General features: G+C 35.0%; 3 protein-coding genes and 2 non-coding genes across 5 annotated transcripts; 1 reads left to right on the top strand and 4 right to left on the bottom strand.

The window, feature by feature from the left end:
• The first annotated feature begins 1,683 nt into the window (after positions 1–1,683).
• LOC122022696 (GSH-induced LITAF domain protein-like) lies at positions 1,684–4,231 on the top strand. Its single transcript, XM_042580768.1, has 3 exons — positions 1,684–1,993; positions 3,747–3,873; positions 3,965–4,231. The coding sequence occupies exons 1-3, from the start codon at positions 1,725–1,727 to the stop codon at positions 4,046–4,048; spliced, it is 480 nt and encodes a 159-aa protein (XP_042436702.1). The 5' UTR covers positions 1,684–1,724; the 3' UTR covers positions 4,049–4,231.
• A 57-nt stretch (positions 4,232–4,288) lies between these two features.
• LOC122022692 (2-pyrone-4,6-dicarboxylate hydrolase-like) lies at positions 4,289–7,964 on the bottom strand. Its single transcript, XM_042580754.1, has 10 exons — positions 7,770–7,964; positions 7,627–7,698; positions 6,771–6,850; positions 6,521–6,620; positions 6,385–6,438; positions 6,143–6,220; positions 5,817–5,914; positions 5,684–5,741; positions 4,832–4,953; positions 4,289–4,598 (listed from the first exon to the last, which is right to left on the bottom strand). The coding sequence occupies exons 1-10, from the start codon at positions 7,941–7,943 to the stop codon at positions 4,457–4,459; spliced, it is 978 nt and encodes a 325-aa protein (XP_042436688.1). The 5' UTR covers positions 7,944–7,964; the 3' UTR covers positions 4,289–4,456.
• A 218-nt stretch (positions 7,965–8,182) lies between these two features.
• TRNAM-CAU lies at positions 8,183–8,254 on the bottom strand. The gene has a single exon. It is a non-coding gene; the product is annotated as a tRNA-Met (tRNA).
• A 476-nt stretch (positions 8,255–8,730) lies between these two features.
• On the bottom strand, positions 8,731–8,802 carry TRNAG-UCC. Its single transcript has one exon. It is a non-coding gene; the product is annotated as a tRNA-Gly (tRNA).
• Positions 8,803–10,330: 1,528 nt separating this feature from the next.
• LOC122022683 (probable metal-nicotianamine transporter YSL6) lies at positions 10,331–22,370 on the bottom strand. The gene is made up of 7 exons (XM_042580741.1): positions 21,847–22,370; positions 17,757–17,929; positions 15,046–15,143; positions 14,257–14,394; positions 13,578–13,767; positions 12,063–12,195; positions 10,331–11,369 (listed from the first exon to the last, which is right to left on the bottom strand). Exons 1-7 carry the CDS (start codon positions 22,187–22,189, stop codon positions 10,441–10,443), a joined length of 2,004 nt encoding a protein of 667 aa, XP_042436675.1. The 5' UTR covers positions 22,190–22,370; the 3' UTR covers positions 10,331–10,440.
• Between the last annotated feature and the right edge of the window lie 672 nt (positions 22,371–23,042).

The raw sequence follows: 23,042 nt of genomic DNA, 5'->3' as shown, positions 1-23,042 counted from the left end.
TTATTACTATAACATTAACGCGTTCAGTTCAAAAACGTGTTAATATTTATGGATTTAAAAAAAACATAAAAAAAATATTAACGCATTACGGATGTCTTAAAAAATGCCCTATGTCTTAAATCGGATCTGGTTACCTTATAATAGTAGCTATACTGGGTACATTAATGTTAAAAGTAAAATATTCTTAAAATAAATTAAGATGTTCTTTTTGATTTATTTGGGAAAAAAATATATGAAGATTCGATGAATCCCCTCTAATTTTTATCCTTATTTTATTATTATTTTAAAACTTGACCTAATCCGCGGAATACCTCCTCCTGCGTTTGAAATTTTGGATGTATTCAATAAAAGAGACGTGACACTCCCACGAATTGACAACAATTAATATCTATATTTATTATAATAAATTTTCGAATCAATTCCACGGATACGAAAATATTTCACAGGATGCTTTATCTTCTCATATAAAGGACCTGCTAGGATAAATAATTTTCATAATTTATCTGTTCCAATATATATTAGGTCACTCTAAAAAAAATTATTAACGTGATGACTTCACCTTCTTACAGTAATAAAAGAGATTGGGATATTGAACTTTTCATATCAATCATCATTGATAAATTAAGAAACGCATGCGACGATCAATTTAAAAATTAAGTATCTTTTGATTATATTATTCATTTTTTAAAAAAATTCCTACAAATATATCGTAACTATGATTTAAACCATGGATATCTGGGTAACAATTTGAATGTTTTATAATATCATGACCTGAGTGTCAATTGAAATGGATTCGATCAGATTTAGATCGGGATGAAAAAATTTATATAAATTTTTTCTCTGGATGATTCAAATCTGAAACTCCTAAATCTGAAATTTACCAATTTGAACCTAATTTGATTAACCCGATTAAAATATTTTTTAATTATTTTTTCTATAATTTTTTTATTTTTATCTTAATATTTTATCATAATATGATATTGATATATATAAAACTATCTTACTTTTTAAAATAAATTTAATTTAACACAAAAAAAACACTTAAATTTAAATTCGGGTCCGACTAAAAAATCTCTACCCGAAAATCCTTTAACCCAAACTTGACTCAAATCTAAAAATCCCCGACAAATCTAATTTTTTCTAGATAGTCTCTGAATTGAATTGGTCGGATTATTTTTTGACCCCCTAATGGCGTATGTGGTTTTGCCATCACTTGTGATTTAATATAAATAAATTTATTTAAATAAAATGATAATGTAAAATTATTTTATTTTCCATTAAAAATATTTTCATCTATTGTTATTCATACTTCTAATATAAAAACAAAAAAAACAAAAACAAAAAATTGTTTGATTGAATTAAAAAAAATTGAGATTTATTGAATCTGTCATGTTTGAAGTTATTGGATTTTTTTCTTTATTAATTTTTTTTCCATTAAATAGGAAAATATGCCCACCGATTAATGATCCGTCTCAATTTTCTTTAAAAAAATAGTTTATTTTAATAATAATAATAATAATAATAATAATAATAATAATTTTAGAGTGGTTGATGTTTGAATTCCAAGTCAATATAAATGTTGACCCGAAACCTCCCACATGTGATATTGCAAATATGGGGGATGTTTTTGTAAAAGAAACACGCTTTCCGACGAGTCGCCCAGTCAACGTCGGGTAGCACGATAAATCGCGATCCATCGCCAGAGAAAGGGAAGAGGAGAGGCGATGGCGACGAAAGGAAAGGAAGAAGATCCGGCGCTGGGCGTGCCCTACGGCTACGCTTATGGCCCTCCGCCGTCGCAGCCTCCGCCACCGCCACCACCTCCGCCGCAGGTGTATTACGTGGGTCAGAACCCTTACCAGGCGGGGATGATCCCGCCCAATGCGGTATACGGCGACCCGAAAGGGATTCCCTTACAGCAGACGATGTTCCGAGACACGCCTGCACCCTTCCAGTGTGTTTATTGCGGGTCCTCCGGCCTCACTACCATCAGGTTTCGATTCTCCTTTGCCTAGTACCTTGATCCCTCTTCTACTATTAAGATCGTACTTTTTCCCTCTTGGTTCTGTCAGTTCCTGTTTGTCGATCCGAATGGTTTTTGTGGTGGTTTCTGATAGCATCGAACAGGTAAGAGATTTAAGATTGAGGAGAGTGCCGAGATTTGATGCTTTATGGAATATTGTCTGCAAATTAGAATTTTCATTGATCAACGATCTAGGAAGTGAAGCTTTGCCCTTCATTTAGGGTTCTTTTAATTTTAAAAAGTAAAATTGTTTATATACGATCGGTTTGATCGCAAGTTCAATGATGACACCCCTCTCTGGACCAGATCACAGTAAATGAAGGCCGATGACGAGGTTGAATTTGATTTAAATTTTGAATTTCTTTCTATCTTGTTTCTAGGGTTCATATAGCAATCTTTTTCTTCATCCTATCCTTGAAATTTGTCTCTTGCGGCGTTGTTTAAAACAATAAGAAAGTTTTACTCCAGGCATATTTTCTGTGTCACTGATGGTTGATATCCATGAATCAAGTGATCTTGATTTTTGACAAATCCTTGTTAATGGGACATCGTTGATTTGATCCACCATTTATCCTTAAACAAGAATATAGAGATACATCTATTATCTTCTTTGTGCTTGAAATTTTAACCAATTCATATCTATCGATTGAGATTTTTTGATTAAACTAGTTGAGTTAAACAGAGTTGAAAGGTAGCGGTAGTGATATCCAAGATAACTCTAGTTAACATGATAATCAATGTAGAACTTCATAGAATTAACATACATACATGTTAATTGAGGGTTGATCTCAAATGGGGTTGCTTAGGCATGACCAAATCACCTATCTTATACCCATTTTACTGCTATACTGTAGCACGGGTGTAAATGAGAGGGGTAAAATGGGTATAGGGTACATGATTTGATCATTTTAAAAATTGGGTACATGATTTGGATATTTATAAAATTTAGCTACGGTAAAAATCTGTTATATATTTTACTGATTTCCTCTTCTTTTCATTTAGATGACAGACTAACTATATTTTTTTCAGTATATATTCTCTTTATGTCACGTTTAAATCAGTCGGCATGTTTCTACTCACTGGTTTTCCTAGCTGAAGAGCCTGAATCCAAACTGTTTAATGTAAGCCCAAATTATGCCTTTTGGCCATTAGATGCGTCTTGTCGAGGTTAAATAAATGTAGAGCTATTCATACACTTGGAAGTTAATATATAGAAGGAAGTATGCATACTTTGCAGTTTAGTTTCATCCTTTTATTTTGAACAGTCTTGGTAATTTTGATTTAGCAAAAGAAACAAGAACTAGTGAAGGATTGCATTTGCTGGAGTTTGATACTGGATCTTATTTCAAAGATGGATGTTCCAATTATATAGTTATATAAAAATCAATATAAACCAACGTTGAACACCTCAATCAAGCTAATCAAGCTAGATAAGCACAAAGATTATCAAAGACTAGCAAAATAAGAGAGGCAGTCGTAGTTATCTTCTCATTCTTTTGATTATGGTTTCATTCTCAATTTGTATGTAAACTAGCAACGTGCGGAGTATGCCTTGACAATGAATTTAAGTAAATTTGAGAAGCTGTGGTGTCTTAGCTATTGTTTTTCCCCATTTCTTGCCTTCAATGTTAGTATGAACTTATGAATTGTGATCCATTCATTACACGTAAATAGTTTATAAGGCGTTGAATTAAGTCACAAACTCTTATTTGATTTGGCACAGATCAAAACCGAGCCTGGCAGCTGCTGTTGGTTGCATGATGCCATTTATGCTGGGAGTTTGCTTCCTTTGCCCATCCATGGACTGCTTGTGGCACAAGTACCATTACTGCCCTAGCTGTGGACAAAAGGTTGAACTCATTGCTTGTCTGTGATTTCGGTCCTGCTCCAAGGTATAAACTGTATTTGTAAGTTGCAACTCACAGAATTCCTGTTTCGCAGGTCGCTGACTTTGAGAAATCAGACCCGTGTTTGGTTATGGATCCACCAAGTTGGCGGGAGCCGAGTTTTGCTGTCCCCGCATAGTGACTCGCGGCATGATCCTCCATCGTTGCTGTTCTAGTTAATTCCGCCATGTGCTTTACTTGTAACTAAATGTTTTGCATAAACTATCCAAGTGATTTGTAATTGAAATGTGCACTTCTATTGCTATCTTTAAAATGGGTGGTAGAAAGAGATAGATATCAGAATAAACTGCAATATTTGGCATGATGTTGTGCAGAACATTGGCAAAAGTGCATGATCACTGTCATCCAATTCAAACAATTAGTTTGAACACCGAGTCCACTTATATTAGTAAACAAATCTTTTGTTTAGAACCATAAAGAGTTTTTAAAACACTACACTGGACACTTTCTTTTGTTGTGTGATAGGAACTCTTATCTGCATTAAAAATATGCCAAATACAAAAACTAAAATAGTTTAAGCTTGCCATTAACGGTGAAAGAGTTGCCCAAGCGTCCTACCCATAATCCATTCCATATCGGCCGATGACAAGGGTATACGGTTTGCTATGAGAGAGACAGCTTCCTTTGCCTCTCTATAACCACACTCCTTGACAACAAATGGGAAGTCACTGCATCATAAGACTCATCAATTGTAAGGTCTTAGCCTTTTTCATAACATCAACATGAAATACTCAGATATAATCACCAGCAAATGATGTGAAATGTCTGATCATTTTGAAGCATAAAAAACATTAGCCTTCTCGTATAATTATCAGATATTAGAGTGCCAAGAGAATTAATGATCTTATTTTTGATGAAGAGTTGCAGTTATCAACTCACAGAAAAAACTTTGAACAAGTACCTTCCCCACATGACATGGTTAGCCCCAAAGCTGGAGATAACTTTAGAAAGAATGTCTCTAGTGTCTTCATATGGATACTGGTTTCTTGATAGACGGAAAAGTGCACTAAATTTCACATAAACCTATTCAACCCAAACATTTCTGTAAGCAGAGAGTAACACAGACTCTGACAGATCCCAAACCAACAAAGAAAGGAAACAGAATGATGAACATTTAATTGAGTTAAACTATAATTATCTGAAGTTTAAATATAAACTTTGGTTGCAGGTCTAATAATTTGATGGGTGAAAAACTCATCTATCTCAGTGTATTTACGACAATGCAAGTTCAAAGTCATAAAATAATATGGTACAGAAATATCACTATAAATATGGTTTTCTTATCTAATTTTCTTTACTAGTAATATGTTTGAATTAAAATAACTTTTCATAAATGAAAGTCCTTCAAATTATCAGAATACATTGCAATTTTTTGGATTAGATATAGATCCTTGTATATTAGAAAGCAAGAAAACCACACTGGTGCAAGATGAAAGTCTCCATAAAACTTAACAATTGTTTACTTTGGATTGAGCAGCTTCTATTACTCCTTTGTGTGCAAACAATGACAGGACATTGGTTGGCTAGTATAACAATTATAAAGTTTTAACTTGCATGGATTATATTATCCTACTTGAACTATATCATATTAGTCAAAAGAATGCTGGCTATTTCCATAAATAATGCATGAAAATCATCAACACACCCAATACATTACAACAAAGTCAGCAAAATCGTGACTGAGTGGCCAGGTACAAGAAGATACAAGCTTTCCTTGAACATGTACTAAGGCAGAAAAAAATAAACCAATTACCTGTGGAAATCTGGACAGCTTTAGCAACGAAGAGAGCGCATAGCGTTCCTCATCAGTTCTGGTAGAATAATAAACAGTTAGAACAGCTATAAGCGCAATATTACTATAGAGCACATCTGGCACGTTAGCTTACAATGGAGGTTTGCAGAAACCCATATGGTCAAGAAGTACAACTGTTGAAGAGTAACTTTCACAGAGCTCCTCTATTTCTGATATGTGTAGGCTAAGACCCTGCAGAAGGCACAGAATTGGTACTTAACAAGGACTGCTATGACTAATTAGTTTTTGACTAATGATATGTTTGATATGAGACAAATAACTCTTGTATATAGTACTATAGAAATAGAAACAAATATATGTTGCATTTTTTTGTCATTAGCACAGGATTAAGGGGGGAACTAATAATGAATGAAGGCATATTTTGATCTCAGGATTGTCGTATACCAAATATTGATCTACCTTCATACACATAAATCCAACTGGAACTCCTAGTTCGCCAGCTTTAGAGAACAATGCTTTACCAATTTCATTTGTCATCTGTTCAGACGTAGACAATTAGTATATGTGCAACAAAAAGGAGTAATCAGCATATTTACAAAATATTGCAATCATAAATATGGCAAGTGTGATGTTATTGTGCAGTAGTTGAAAGATAAAATGTGATTCAAGAAAGTAAAAGAACAAAAATGATAATGGAATACCTTTTGACCAGGAGGCCACAAATATGGATTGAATCGAACAGCTCGGTATCCATCCTTGAAGATGAGAATGAGTGTTAGATTAACCGATTAATGTTAACAACTCCATGTATTAAATCACTAGCCTATAGTAAAAAACCTTCAGTACTAGATCCTCAAGTTGTCTAATCCCAGATCCATCATCTGCAGGATTTGCAAGGCAGCAACCAACAAATTTGGATGGATGACGCCTCAAAACACTATTGCATTAAAATACAAAAGAAAATAAACTTTTTTCCTGATCCAAAAATCTTAACCTAACGTTTACATAACTGCACTTCATCAAATGAATGCACAAAGTAGAATACTAGTTTGTTTGTGTTGCATATAAAGCAAAAAAAAAATACAACCTAGTTACTAAAGAATGATCAAACATATGGTTTATTGGTTGCACAATAAGGGCACCATCAACTCCTGCCTCTGACATGCACTGGAAGAAAAGGCAAATATGTCAGGGATTTTTTTTTTCATTTAAGAGCATTAAATAAGTTACAACAAATCACATATGATTGATTGCAGCAAGACAACTTGGAGTCTGACCACCAGATGGTAGTGTAAGAAATGGTAGTTCTTCCTTCTATCACTTTATTCTTAGCAAAGATGAAGAGTATATTCAATAAATTGCTCCACAATGTGATATACAATCATTCTCGAACAAAAAAAAGTAACGTATCAGTAAACTCACGATTACTGGTAGGTTGGGGGTCCTAAACAAGTATTACAAATAGTTCTTTTACTGAATATATAGCAAATCTAACTGTGAAAAAATTGGAATGTGAAGATAACAACGATACACTACTATTAGGCAAAGTATCAAACAAGTATCAACAAAATACAGTTCCTTTTAATAATGCATAAAATGCTATTATACCGCCAATTATCGACCATGACACTGGATCAATAATTCCAATAATGTGCACAAGGATAAATAGATAATATGAGACAGTTAGATTGTTTGAGTTTGGAACAATACAGGAATGACTGATCTCCAGCAATAAAATTCTAAAAGACCAAATCTCAAACGTCCAACATAGTCGGCGAAAGACCATAGATTCATACGGCAAATGTCAGGCACACAACCCGTCATGCAAACCTAAAACAGAACTCCAACTTAGGTCAGCTAAATTCTTCGCCTCTTATTGCTTCAAACCGACTTCCTTAACCCCAGAGATTATTTGAAACTCCTATCCAAAAAAATCCAAGTACCTTGAGCAAGAAATCAGCGTCCCCAGGGACGGATGGCTCCTGGCCAGGAAAATAAGGGTAATTCTCTGCAGCCTACATGCCAAGGAGGAATCATCAGCGTCGAAAGAAAGCACCTTTCAATTCAAAGGCATGGGGGGATTTACCTCTTTGGGAGACGCCCATACGTGGAGATGCGAGTCCAATATTTTGGGAGGAGGACGAGATGAAGGAGAAGGGATGGCCTCGGCATTGGAGGCGGCCATTCGGACGGCGACGGGGAGGGTTCGCTTGTGAGAGAGGAACAGGACGAATGGAGAAGGGGAGGCAGCTAAGAGCATGTTTGTTAACCTTATTTTCGCTGGGGGAATTATTATTTTTTTTAGAATGGATATAAAATTATAAAAGAAAATAGTTCCATGTTTTTGGGAAATAAAAATAAAAATATTTTTTTAAAAAAGGATTTGATTGTTAAGCCCATCTCGAATTAAGCCCGGTAGCTATAATCGGATGCAAGCCACAAGCCCAAATATTCGTATGGACCGGATTGTTGAATTAAGGAAAAAAAAGCTCGAAAATCTATCAGAGCCAGGTTTCGATCCTGGGACCTGTGGGTTATGGGCCCACCACGCTTCCGCTGCGCCACTCTGATATTTGATTTATTGTTAAAAATATAAAGTATAGTAGTTTAATATAATTGTGTCGATGAGATAATATTTCCATATTGGAGGCAAATGATAGATAAATTAGTCAAATGAAGTAATCTGATTAGAGTGAAATCTCCAAGTCAAGCCTAAAGAAGTCACGTTAAATATATCCACTGAGTTGAAGCTTAAGTTAAACAGGCTAGATAAGCTTATCAAAGCAAGTGGGCAGATCATCAGGTCCAATTAAGCTGGGCAACTGAACTGATTGGGTCAATCTAATTGAGCCAGATAAACTATTGGTGCAGTATTTTCATTTCGTTCGCCTGCAAGCCCTGGGAAAATTTAAGCGTGCTAGATTATGACGGGATCGAATACCTAAAGATAAGCGTATATGCCAAGTGATTACCAACGAACTCGTTTGAGGTGAAAAGGAAATTGAAAATAAAAAACTAAAACTATAAATAAAAAGCCCTCAGAAAAATGCGTCTGCCGGGAGTCGAACCCGGGTCTATTGCTTGGAAGGCAATTATCCTAACCGTTGGACTACAAACGCTTGCGATGTTAGTCTTTTTAATAATTTTATTATATTCTAATATATACGTTTTGAAAATAATTTGGGCAAAAATCAAAAGGATCCTTTTTCCAATTAAAGTCCATCCCATTTAATGTAAATTACTTGAAATATTCCTAGGCATTTAGATTATAGCACCGGGCTACAAGTTTATACCATGTGTAGCAATTGGCTGTGAACTATAACGTACAACTGGTTACTAATTCCTATAATAATATGATTATTACATATTGATTTTGTTTATTGGAAAGTAATAATCTAATTAAAATAATATTTCAATTAAAAAAACAAACTAAGAGAATTTCATAACGCCCACTATATTTTAAATAAATTTTCACGATCAGAAGTTAGTATGTAATTGTTACAACATATAACAGTTAGTTGTTATCTTCTATAATAATATCCTCTTATGTTGATTTTATTTATTGTTGAGCGATAATTTAATTAAAATAATATTTCAATGAATAAAATAAGAATTCTATGACATCTATTACATTTCAAATGAATATTATTTAATTAAGATCGACTATGTAAAAGCTAGCAGGTGGCTGCAACAAGATGTAGCAGTTGACTGCTAGCTTCTACAAATAGTATCATTATTTTATATTGATTTTATTTATTAAAAAGTGATAGTTTAATTAAAACAACACTTCAATGAGCAAATCAAGCTAAGAGAACTTCATGACACACATTTCATTTTAAACGAATATTATTTGATCATGATTGACTGTGTAGAAGCAAGCAGGTAGCTATTACAACGTGTAGTAACTGATTGCTAGTTTCTACACGTTATAGCAACTATCTGTTAACTTTTACACATTGTAATAGATATTGGTATCTGCTACAATAATATTGGATCAAGAGTACTTTGGTAATAAAATTATTGATGAGATACCTATTTAATTTGTTTTAAAAGACTTAATTTGGAAGGTCCTTTTAAAGTTAATTCTTTCCTTCATAATATTTGTCTTGATTTGATGAATATTTCATTAATAAATAATAGGTATAGAGTCCTAGAACATGGATGGCCTTGGTTGAACTGGATAATGGACACGTCCAAACACCCTTAATAAATTTCTACTATATATTTTTTATCTTCAACTAATACTTCTTAGCCATACCTATTAGTATTTTATTTTCTCCTTTTACCCTAATTTTCTCTAGTCCACGAGCGAATGAGGTTTTACATGTTGTTTATATATATATATATATATACATATAAATAAAGCAAATTAGAACGTTGAAAATTCTAAGATTCTATATCTATTCTTTATTATAAAGTATAATTCGAGTAAACATGATCTTTAAGAAAATTTTAGTAGATGTCCTTATAAATTAAATTATGCTTTAGTATTTTAGGAGCAATATGATCATCTGAAAAAACAGGTGGGAAGAAAAAACTAATAACTTTGCACTATGGCATGTTTAGTGCCTAAGCCAGGCTAAACTTATCTAGGACTAAGTTAGATCATACTTGGCACAGATTACACTTAAAAAAAATCCATAAGCGTAATAAATAACAGAAATGTATGTGCATAGCATAACGTTGAGGGAATTCACATTAACAATCAACCAACTGTATTTTGCACTTATACAAATATCTCCAAAACATAAAATATTTCAACTGCTAGGGACAAAGTTCATGCAAATTGGTGGATCAATCCTAAAAATTGAGAGGATTGCTGAAGGAACAGTCCATATCCCATCGCCACATATCAAGCCTGATGCAACTGCTCCAGCATAGTCGTCAGCTTCCTTCTTGTTCAACTGTTCCCAGACGAACAAAATCACTGTCCCGACGAACATATCGATTGCAAAATATGCGCCAATGTAGAAGGGAACTGCCATTGCCATTGGTATTGGGATGTACTTTGATACGGTCGTTGGGGTTACATCCCTGAGAAGATTGATAGCCAGTGCAGCTACAAAGAACCCACAGCAGAGCTCCAGGCAATGCTCTGGCAGCGCAGAGAAGCCTTCAACGCCTAAGATGGCCATTTCGCGATATATGACTGCATACGGAGCCTTGTAGACACCATCAGGTGATCCAATGTCGAAAGCAGTCCAGTAGAGCCAGAAGGTGAGAGGAGCAATGACACAACCCAAGGCTGTGCCAATCAACTGGGATACAAACATGGACTTCGGCGAGGATAGGGTAAGGTAGCCTGTCTTGAAGTCCTGCATAAGGTCAGCAGCAGTAGAAACAATGGACATCATAACACCACATGCAGCTAGGCCGGCAATGACCCCGCCTTTGCTTCCAATCAATGAAGCAAAGATGAAAAGTCCAATCTTCCCATAGGTTGAGGCAAGGCTCCAATCGGTGAGGCCAGTACCATAGGAATTACAGAAGGCCAGTGCAGGCGCAACAATGTAGCACGCAAGGACCAGGTACCATCTCATCTGAGGAAAGATGTTTGGAATCACTGCAGTTGATATAGCTGCAAGACCAATGTACCCAGAAGCTGCAAACCAGGATGGTATGCTATCCTTTATAAATGTTTCTTCTCGTAGTTTTTCTTCGGTTAAAAGATGGGAGCTAGCATCATCTGCAGACAAGTTGGTTTACAAGTTAACTGGATTTTTATTTTCCCTCAATATGAATATGCATTTTTGAAAAGGGAAGCCTTAATGCAATGACAAAGTTGCTACTATGTGACCTTGTAGTCACGGATTTGAGTAGCAGAAACAACTTCTTGCAATGTAAAGTAAGGTTGCAACGCAAGATAAGGTTGCACACAATAGACCTGATGTAGTTTGACTCCGGACTCCGTATGGACGGAAGTTTTGTGCACTGGGCTACTCCTTTTTAATATGAATATGCATTTTTATCACAAAATACAAAGTATGACACGGCCAAGTTGTTATTATGGAGTAAAAGGATAAAACAGATTCAATGACGATAAAATATCAGTGAAAATGAAACAATAATAGAGATAATAATGTGCATGAAGTACAGTACAATACAACATCTATAGTGAAGAATTGATCATCTGTTAGATCCCTAGTTCAAATATGAAAAATGAGTTGTATAGAGTATTCATTGAAGGATAAAGAACCGTGATTAGACATGTGAACGACCATGTTCATGGCAGTCATTCAACCAAACAGTCTGCATAAATTACATTAGTAAATATATTGAGCAAGTGAATTTCTGTATTGCTTCTTGGCTAGATCATTGTCTTTTGCAAAGAAAAAATAATGAGTAATTTTCTGGGCAACATATCAACAAAAATAGGTACCTTGAGGAGATACTACCAGTGGAAGTGATGTCTGCTTTGAGCGAGCATTCACAATTTCCTTTACAGTTATTATCACTATTTTAATCAAGTTGTAAAGACCATCGCCTAGGATAAGAGAGATTGCTATGAAAACCTGCAGATAGAATTTAACAACTGCAAATTAGAAATTCGGATAATGACTGGTTATGAGTTATTCTACACAAACCAGAAAACTTAAAAATACAACTTCGATGAAATCACAATCCTAATGTAATAAGTACTTAAAAATCAGATAGAACAAACAGAATCAGTACAAGATGAAGCAAATATTAGAGTCCAAGGTTCTGAATGATAATCAGGTACATAATAAAACACGAATATACAACACCTTAACGTGAGTGACAAACAAAATCCCTATGCACAAAGGATAAAGCATATTGGCAGTTTCACTGAAAATAACAAATTCCACAAACATCCACAGAATGTAATGAACCTCCAAAGTAGGCAAGAATTTATTTGTTTATTGTTTGTTTGACATGGCCTCATATTAATAATTTTTTTTAGATTAACTAATATATCATAATTATTATGACATTGAGAGAAGCTCAACACACTCAACACAAACTTTAGTAACTTTAGAAAGTATAAAATATTACAGCTACATTTGATGATCCTTGAATCATTTAGTTAAGAGGATTAGTTAATACTAGAAAGAAAATCTACAAAACACAACACCACCTAGAAACTTTGGCAGACATCAGAACCATTGATCATCAGTTGTTTTATCAAATGATCAAAGGGTATGGCTAAAGCAATGACATGGTAAAACAAAATTCAGGATATGAAAATCAGTGTAATCTCTAGTGAATTATGTTGCAGAAAATTATATAAACAGAATTAAGAAAATCATTAATGTTTCTTGATAGAATGGACAATAAAAACCCAATTAGTGACTTAAATATAGCATACAAACTTTTGATGCTCCTGACATTAAAAGTTGGAGCAAGTGTACTAGACTAGATTTAATCTTGTTAACTGAAATATCACAACCACAAAATCAAAATTACACTCAAAACCTATATTATCCAAAAAGGTAATCATGTTTAAGAAACTAAGCACCTCCTAGTTCCCACTCCCAACATGTTATTAAAGTCACATCATGTTGAAAGAGTATTCTGAGAATACTTGCAAATTCTTTCATTAAATCATGTCAAATTCCACATATAACTAGAAATCTAGAACCATAATATTTAATTTGATAAGGAAAACCATAAAGATATGGTGATAACTGTTAGGGGGAATTATAAATGGATCCCATCAAAATAACATCTCAAACTAGAACGTTAAGCGTGTGCAATGTTTCCTGCAATCATCAACTACCTTGTTACTACTAAGATTGCAATCTTAATGTAGCAAAATTTAGAAAACCTTCTACATTATTCATTGTTTTAGGACAAGGTTTCTACTTATATCTACAAGTTCAACACAGAGAAATATCCAGATGGCAAACCGTCTGACACTGGAACTATGTAATACCTTATAACCATAGAGGCCTTTAAAATCACTACTTCCAAGGTTATCTGGATACCAATTCCCAGCTTTAGTAGAGATGAATGGCCAAAGGAAACCCCATGATACAATGGCTCCAAGCAGGACTGAACAATTAACAATATGTGGGCAGATGAGACCACATCCAACATATGTAGGGCTAAAATCAAAATAAAACCTGCAAACAGGTAAGCCAAATAGAATTAGATAGCATAAAGATTAGTGATCCCAAGCTGGTATAGGGAGTTTTTCCTGATGCATTTTTTTCAATTTTATAAAAAAAAAACAAATACATAAAAAAGAAAAACAACTGTCGATATATGCAATTGTCTCTTTGCAGGGGCACATGCTGATAGTAAAATTTTGCAGAGAGTATATGCAGATTAGATTCATGGAAAGAAAGGTTCAACCCCCGTAATCTGGTGGTAGCTCACTTGTTACTTTATTGCTGGCTAGCATGCACTTACATGCGCACAGGTAGATACCTACCATAGGTATGGAGGCAGAAAACACTAAATTCGGCAAGATTTCAGAAAAAAATGAAACAAGAAACAAATGGTTTTTCAAATAATAGAAATATCAATCAGACAAAATTAACTAAAACACATCAACCTAAATTTGGCCAATGGAAACATAAGGCATAAAGGTAGTTTCAGAAAATACTTACGTATTCTTAAATGCTACAAGGCCAAGGCTAGGGAAATTATCAAACCCACATGAATCTCCTACACCACTGAAGAACCATTTAAAGCAGCTCCAGAAAAAACTTATGCTTAGATACTTTCCCAGGCAACGTACTTGTTTCCTGCGGTATATTGCATAACAATCAGCAACTCTAGAGAAGCATAAATTAGGTAGTTCAATGTTGCCAAAGAATTTAATTATGTCTCAGCATATTTTTCGAACAAACTACAAGAACTAACAATATAGATAACTGTGAATCAATTATTTCTCTTGATCATCAGAGACAGAAATTCACCAACCATTACTGAAAGCATATCACCACTTTATCAATACTGGGCATTAATGAGAGCATGACACCTTAGCATCCTTTTTTTTGGTTCAGCATCCAGTAGCTTACATGAGTACTATTATTACAAGTAAAAGTATTTCAGTTGCACAATCTCATGAACAAAGGAGTCCTTGCTGTACGAATAACTTATTATATGACAATTCACATCAGTGAATTCTTTTTTTCCCCCCTAATCAAACTACCATGTAATCAATAGAAAAGAGAAGTGTGGAGAAATCAAATAAGCAGCCACTGATTACCGATATAAGTTATAGCTGTTTTGCAGTTCCAGAATATTTCAGAGCTGACGCAATTCATTAGAAATGAGAAAATTTAATATTAGCACTGAGTTAAAAAATTTGCATGAACTAATTTTCCTGTTATGAATACCATTTTTCAAAGTTAAGCACTGTACAAGTGAATAAGCCAATTTATATATCTTACTCAGCAAGCTCTGCTCCTGTGCTAGTGTGGAAACTGTTTATTAACAATGCTGTAGCTGTCCCACTAGGGTATGTAAGCTTGTAATCGATTACCATTACCTGAAAAATTCAAGCAAGACAATAGATGAAATGTTAAATCAAAATTTTTTGCTTTTCTTTAAATGCCACTATTTACTCTTTATATATCCAAAATTGGACATGAGGGTAAACTTAAAGGGAAATTATACAAAACCACAATTAGACCTGCTATGTTATATAAAGCTGAATGTTGGGCTATGACTCGAGCAGATGAGCAAAAGATGAAAGCTGCCGAGATGAGGATGTTAAGGTGGATGTATGGATATACGAGAATGGATAGAATAAGAAATCAGAGTATTAGAGAGAAAGTCGGAGTTGCATCTATTGAAGAAAAACTCCGAGATATACATTTAAGATGGTACGAGTATGTACTTAGACAACCAATAAATGCTCCAGTTAGGCGATGTGAAACTATGACAAATATGCATATCAAATGAGGAAGACCAAAAAAGACTTGGTTAGCAATAATAAAATAAGATAAAATTTATTTAAGTATAGATGATGATATAGTAGGAGATATAGTCGACCCTACCTAGTGGGATAAGCTTGGTTGTTGTTGTTGTTGTATATCCAGAATTTGGACGTGGCATGAGTAGACTTTGCAAAACATTAGGCTGAAATTTATATATTCTTTTGTCACTTTTATTTGGCTCATCTTCCTTGTAAGTCAACATCGAGACAATATTCTTCTTTAGGTTGGACGTTGGTAAAGCCAAGCTATTTTTGCTTGTTATTAATGAAGACGACAACAATTTTCTCTAATTTGTAACATAGACCTTCATATTCCAACCAAAAAAACTTCAACATAATACCTCATTATAATCATCAATCTATCTTTACATTAAATATTTGAAATGGACTACATGGATATTATCCTTCCATTAACTCTATGTAAGGCTTGTTACTAGTAATATTCAAATGAATTAAATAGTTTTTTTATTACATTAACTAAAATTTTGTTTGGTATCTTCTATCCTTGCACTATCTATCTAATTGATTCATCTCTTCTAAAAATAAGCTCCACTATAATTAGAGTCGTTAATTTGGATTGGATCCGTCGGGTTGGTCCCACTAAACAATTTAAGCGGGTTGAATTAAAATTTTATCAAACCATTTAAAGGTAGACCCATGCGGATCGATCCGTGATAGGCTTGGGTTGGCCCATGGGTTGCAAAAAAATTCTCCAAAACTTAAAATTAAAGTGGAAAATTCAATGGGCTCGTGGGTTTGACCCACCTAATTTGTAACCCAAACTTAAATTTTTAAATCTTTTATATATATATATATATTTTATTTTTTTAGTGAGCTCGTGTGTTGGCTTGTCTAATCCGCAAACCGTCTTGGGTAGGATTGGAGATTTCCCAATCTGCCAAAATGATGGATCGACCTACTCCGCCCCGCCAAATGGCCGACCCGCTATGGACCGACTCAGTCCACTACGGGTTGACCCGTCTGACAACTATAACTATAATACAAAGACATATAAATACCTCTTAACCATGATAAAGTAGTTCCATGAACACTCATGCATGGATACAACATTAACTAAAATATCAGAAGATTTAAACTCTAAGCAAATAAGGCATATTATTGATTCCTTATTTGTTTAGAGTTTATATCTTCTGATATTTTGGTTAATGTTGCATGAGTGTTCATTGAACTACTTTATCATGGTTAAGAGGTATTTATATGTCTTTGTATTATATCATAGACGCACAAAAAAACAGCTTAAGATACAACAACAACAAACAACAAACAACAATCAAACTTTATCCCACTAGGTGAAATTGGCTATAACACTAGGATAGACGCGCAAAAATTTTAATACATCATAGATGCACAAAAAATAGCTTAAGCTTCATTCACATATTGCAAAAGTCACCAGGATAATCATAGTTCTTATCTTTGTTAAAATTCCTACTTGGTTTCAAGGTACAAGATAACACTGAAAGATTTCTCAAGATGTAAAACAATTGCAAACTAATTATCAATCCTTTTAAAAGTATAGTGAGCTTATAAGCCTAGAAAATCAGAGTTTTCCACAACTCTGCTTAGAAATGACCATATTCCAAAATAAAAAATTGATTAGCTTTTAGTCCACTCTCCACCCAATGATGCAAAATAAACAAAGATGAGTAGTGCTTCATATGGCGATGTATAAAATTCAAATTAACCATTGCACGTGAATTAACGTGAAAAGAAAATCAAATTCAAAGCACTAACCAACAAACATATCTTCCTTATTCAACTTACAAAACTATACCAAGCACGTGAAATTGACTTATCACCTGCAATTATATGTAAGCTAACAGTTCTGAAGTTAGAAATCCAAATGACTTATGTACTATCTGGCAGACTTGCTAAGTAAAAATAATATTAAGATCCTTGAACACCACAAATTACTACCTCATTTGGCAAATTGGTATTTGAATAGCTAACAATTATTATTTTTGGAAGCTTCAAGAACTTTTACTACAAATATTCAGGTTAAAACATATTAACTTGCAGTTTACAATTGCATTATATCCAAACTAATATTGACAATACAAGAATGATATGATTCTACTTTAATGGAACAAATAATAACTACTATTTTAGTTGACAAATTCTCAAGTTAAATTGTGATAGATTTACCTTGCGCAGTGTCACGAGGCTAAACAGCCCAAGGAAACTCACAACAAACATGAAACCAATCATCCAACCCAGAGAAGGATTTTTAACATCCTCTGCTCTGTTACCAGGATAATCAGCTCCTATAAGTTCATATGTCCTTTGATCCATAGAGAGCATGTATGAGCCAAACCCCCCTGTCAGAAAGAATCATAATCACAGTCATCCAGTCATCTCTGCTGTTCGATTGCTAACTCGGAATCAAAAGAACCTATGCAATGCTACAATGAATAAAATTTTAAAACAATAAAAAAATCATCAGTATATCATTAAGAAAGAGCCAATCATTCAGCCATCAATATCTCACTTGCCAAGCTCAGGGATCAAACATAATTGTAGAGAGACAAATCTTTTTTTAGAAAAAAAAACAGAGAAAATCTAAGATTTGTTATTATTGTTTGTGAGTCAGTAAGAATACAACTTGATTATCTCTTTAAACAACTTAACTTCCCTGGCATCTAAGGCTCTACACTTATATTCTACCTTAAATAGTCTCACTTGGAACCTACGTAGCCAAGAGGCACTTTTAATCCTTGTTTCCACTTTTGCACTGTTTGAGCACTTACGAAACATATTGAGGATGGTTCACAAAAAATAAAATAAAATAAAATAAACATGGTTAGGAATACAATCAAAGTCTCACATTGAAAAAATATGGAAAAGATCATGGATTTAAAAGAATGAAGATATCTTTATTGGCATAAAACCTTTTGAGTAGAGCCCAAAAACAAAACTAAGGGATTAGGCTCAAAGTAGACAATATCATACCCTTGTGGAGATATGTGAATTCTTTTGGACACAACAAATGATATCAAATCAAGTATAGACAGGAATCCAGTAGATTACTCTCATCTTCGAGTTTTTGGATGTCCAACCTACATGAACATGTCTAGTGAGGAAGATCAAAGTTAGATGCGAAGTCAAAGCAATGCATTTTTTTTAGGTATCAAAAAGAAGTTAAAGGCTTCAAGTTTTTGAATTCTAAGGCAAACAAGATGATGATGATGTGGTGTTTGACAAGAAGGTCATGTTACAGAGTACTCGGCAAAATAAAAAGGAAACATCACAGAGCAACAAGCAGAAGGACGTTGTGTAGGTGGAGCTAGAGACTCATGACTCTGATAATGATAACTCAGGCACACGGAACATCACACTATAGTCGGAGGCAAGACGAGATGAGTCATAAAGCCACCCCACTAGATACGGTTTTGAAGACTTGGTATCTTATGTGCTTATCACTAGTAGCAAAAACTCTACATCTTTCCAGAAGGTGGTACACAACTCTAAGAAGGATAAGTGGATGTGTGTTATGGCAGAGAAGATGGAGTCATTGCATAAGAACTAAACGTGGGATCGAGTAGAACTTCCTAAAGGAAAGTGAGCTATAGGGTGCAAGTGGGTATCTAAGAAAAAGGAAGCAATGACAGAGAAAGAAGAATTAAAGTTCAAGGCTCGATTGGTAGCAAAGGGGATTGACTATGAAGAGATTTTTCTCTCCAGTGGTAAGACATACGTCAATTAGAGCGGTGTTTTGATGGCACATTACGATTTGTAGCTGGAGCAAATGGATGTGAAGACGACATTTCTTCATGAGAATTTGGAAGAGCAGATTTTTATGCCACAACCTGAAGGATTTAGTCAGCTCGGATAAGAATGGTTGGTTTGCAAGTTGAAGAAATCGCTCTATAGATTGAAACAATCTCCTAGGCAATGATACAAACATTTTGATTCATACATGATTCAAAACGGATATAGGAGATGTATGATTGTTGCATATATGTGAAGAGTTTTGAAAATAAAGCATTGATTTTCTTACTACTACACGTGGATAACATGCTCATTGTTGCGAAGAAGATGAAAGAGGTCGATAAATTGAAGAGACTACTGAGCAAGAAATTTGACATGAAAGATTTGGGAGATGTCAAGAAAATTCATAGGATGGAAGATTCACAGGGATAGAGCTGTAGGGGAATTATGGTTATCTTAGCGTAGAGTTATGGAGAAGGTGTTGGATAGGTTCAACATGAAGAATGCAAAGTCGGTGAGCACACACTTGGCCCATTACTTCAAGTTATCGAGTACACAGTGTCCAAAGACGGATGAGGAAATTCAAGAGATATCAAAGGTTCCTTATGCCAGTGCAATTAGTTTTTTGATGTATGACATGATTTGCACGAGACCAGATTTGACTCAAGTAGTTAATATGGTGAGCAAATTTCTCTCAAATCCTGGTTGACCGCATTAGGATGTAGTGAAATAGATTTTCAGATACTTGAAAAATACAACTGATTATGACATCATGTTCAGTAGATAACTGGAAGATCCTTTAATTGCTGGGTACGTAGATGCAGACTATGCAGGAAATTTAAATGACAGAAGATCTATTACAGGATACATGTTCACTGTTGAAAGATAACCTATCTGTTGGAAGTCTATGATTTAAGCTATTGTTGTTGGGGTTTCAAGGTTGCAAACATAGTCCCATATTGAAAACACATGAGAAAGATCATGGGTTTATAAGAGAAAAGATATCTCCATTGGCATGAAGCCTTTTGGGGAGAGCCCAAGAGCAAAGCCATGAGGGTTTAGGCCCAAAGTGGACAATATCATGTTATTGTGGAGATATCTAAATTCTTTTCGATCCTACAATTGGTATGGAGATTGTGTCGACTGTGCATAAGAGCTATGGTCTGATTGAGCCATGTGGGTACAATATTGACCTCGAACAAAGAAAGTGGGGGCTCCTATGTTCGGATCAAGAGGACCAGACACCAGGCAGGAAGTCCTAGTTGCGACTAGGCAATGAAGTCCTAGTAGGTCGGATGGACTGAGGGGCAGGAAGAGCTGGTGGGTCGAGGATCAGACGTGGGAAGCCTATGGTCCTTTGTTTGAGGGGGGGATTGGACGTGGAAAGATCATGCGTTTATAATAGAAAAGATATCTCCATTGGCATGAGGCCTTTTAGGGAGAGCCCAAGAGCAAAGTCATGAGGGTCTAGGCCCAAAGTGGACAATTTCATGCTATTGTGGAGATATCTAAATTCTTTTCGATCCTACAATTATTGCATTGTCTACAGAGATACATGGCAGCAGGTGACAAAGGAAGCTTTATGACTTATAAGGTTGGTCAGAGAACTGGATGTTCAGTAAGGTTAAGTTGTTATGCAATAGTTAAAGTGTTATCTATCTGGCGAAGAATCAGGTGTATTATGCGAGAATTAAGAACATTAATATGAGGTCTCACAAGATCAAAGAGCTGATTGCTTCCGCAGGAATTCAACTTGAGAATGTTCATGCTACAGACAATGCTGCAGACATGTTGAGGAAGAAATATCAGACCCAGAGATTTAGGTGGAGTTTTGCTCAAATACTCATGTTCTTCGAAGGGATGAATATTCACTAAGGTGGAGATTGTTGACGGATGACTCATATTTGAGTGAAGGTCAATGCAAGGGGCATCACGGAAGGAAAAATTCCTTAAAGTTTTTCGTAACAGAATTCTGTTACGATTTTTTTCTAATAGAATTGTTACGATTTTTCAGGTTTATTTTAGTATGTTGGGGTCTAAGCATTATGTAGAGGAATCATTGCGATCCTATTGATAGTATTTGAATTCTTTTGGACACAACAAATAGTATCAAAGTCATGATCCAAACCGGATGTCATGTGGGTGGCCTTGAACGAAGTTGAGGGGAGTAAGTCAAGTGATCAAATGCTTACAGGGAGGCCCGGAACAAGCCAAGAGTGATCAGATGTTTGTGGGGAGGGTCGGATCATGAAAGTAATAGTGGTCCTTCGTTTGAGGAGAGGATTGTTGAGAATACAATCAAAGTCCATATTGGAAAACATGGAAATAATCATGGGTTTAAAAGGATAAATTTATCTCCATTGATATGAGGTTTGTTGGCTAGAACTCAAAAAAACAAAATCACAAGGGCGGAGTAGGTCAAAGTGGACAATATCATACTATTTTGAAGATATGTAAATTCTTTTGGATAAAAACATAAACACAAATCACAGCTCAAACAAACAATCATCAGGAAGAAGGCAAGTACCACTGAATGCCAGTCCATAGCACGCCACCACGCACGTCTGGATCACAGTGTTCTCCTGCCTGGTGAACGGCTTCGACCACAAACCGATCCGAGACGCGAGTTCGGTCCAACTCTTGACGAAGAAGAAACCCAGAAGCCCAGCGGCCACGTTGAGGGACGGAATCACCCCGACGGTAAGGTTGAGTTTGTGCGTGATGATGCAGAAAAGAGAACCCAAGAGCGCGCTGACCAGCAAGCCCCTGACGGTAATTTGCTCCTTCCACGGTGGGATCTTTTCTTCGGCATTCTCCGCCGACAAGAGCGGCTTCGAAATCTCCGCCGCGGAGGTCACCTCCGTGCCCATTGCAGCGCCGAGGCCAGTCTCCGATCGAGGCCGAAGGTGAGAAGCAAGGATTTCTATGGGAAAGGAGTTACGGATCGTGGGGATGAGGGAGAAGGCAGAGCGAGCGCAGCGGAGAGGACAGAGAAGGAGATCGGAATGGCTTCGCTTGGCGGTGACGTTATGGATCAACCTAGCGCTCCGTTCCGTTTACCATGCGTTTTCTGACCGGTAGTTGGAAGGTGTCGTAACTTGCCCGGTAACGATACCGTATAATTATTGTGGGTTATGAATTCAAGGAGATCATTTTCATTTCGAATATATTTGTTGGAAAGAAGAGGAATTTTGACGATCAAATTATTATTATATAATCAAAAATTTATGAATTTGAATCTTAAAATTAGTCTATGGTAAAAGTAGGATAAAATTATATAATAAATACTTCTCCAAAACTCTATATAACGAAACCTTCATGTACTGATCGATCAGATGATGAACTAGATGAGACTAATTATTTGACCCATCAAATAAATCAGAAGCTCGTGTCTAACATTATCTAATATTATTATCTTCCATTACTAAATACAGTTTCCGATAAACTTAACATGTTTAATAATATTAACATTATAATAAGCTATAAAATCGTACAATATTATAGTAATTATAATTTTATAACTAAACAGGCAACACATATTTATATTATTCAATCATATTTATAGTGTAATTAGTTATAATTTTATAATAGTTATCATATAGATTTATTTTATTTAATAATATTTATATTATAGTAATTATAATTAATAGCTTTTATGATAATTATAATAGTTACCTATCATAGCTGTTCTAATATAGGCTTATCTTATTTATACAAGTAGCT

The sequence above is a fragment of the Zingiber officinale genome, chromosome 1A (assembly GCF_018446385.1).
Source record: "Zingiber officinale cultivar Zhangliang chromosome 1A, Zo_v1.1, whole genome shotgun sequence".
In the NCBI taxonomy this organism is placed as follows: Eukaryota; Viridiplantae; Streptophyta; class Magnoliopsida; order Zingiberales; family Zingiberaceae; genus Zingiber; species Zingiber officinale.
Note: the sequence above shows the minus strand (reverse complement) of the source record. Positions and strands in the feature narration are given on the sequence as shown.

Excerpts from the sequence above, each read along its gene's own strand:
- LOC122022696 (XM_042580768.1), top strand. The coding sequence starts at position 1,725 with ATGGCGACGAAAGGAAAGGAAGAAGATCCGGCGCTGGGCGTGCCCTAC. Across the intron at positions 1,994-3,746 it reads TCCGGCCTCACTACCATCAG|ATCAAAACCGAGCCTGGCAG; the intron begins GTTTCGATTCTC and ends GATTTGGCACAG. Across the intron at positions 3,874-3,964 it reads GCCCTAGCTGTGGACAAAAG|GTCGCTGACTTTGAGAAATC; the intron begins GTTGAACTCATT and ends CCTGTTTCGCAG.
- LOC122022692 (XM_042580754.1), bottom strand. The coding sequence starts at position 7,943 with ATGCTCTTAGCTGCCTCCCCTTCTCCATTCGTCCTGTTCCTCTCTCAC. Across the intron at positions 6,439-6,520 it reads TTGAGGATCTAGTACTGAAG|GATGGATACCGAGCTGTTCG; the intron begins GTTTTTTACTAT and ends CTCATCTTCAAG. Across the intron at positions 4,599-4,831 it reads AACCATGTCATGTGGGGAAG|TGACTTCCCATTTGTTGTCA; the intron begins GTACTTGTTCAA and ends CTTATGATGCAG.
- LOC122022683 (XM_042580741.1), bottom strand. The coding sequence starts at position 22,189 with ATGGGCACGGAGGTGACCTCCGCGGCGGAGATTTCGAAGCCGCTCTTG. Across the intron at positions 15,144-17,756 it reads GCCTCGTGACACTGCGCAAG|GTAATGGTAATCGATTACAA; the intron begins GTAAATCTATCA and ends TGAATTTTTCAG. Across the intron at positions 11,370-12,062 it reads ACTGGTAGTATCTCCTCAAG|ATGATGCTAGCTCCCATCTT; the intron begins GTACCTATTTTT and ends ACTTGTCTGCAG.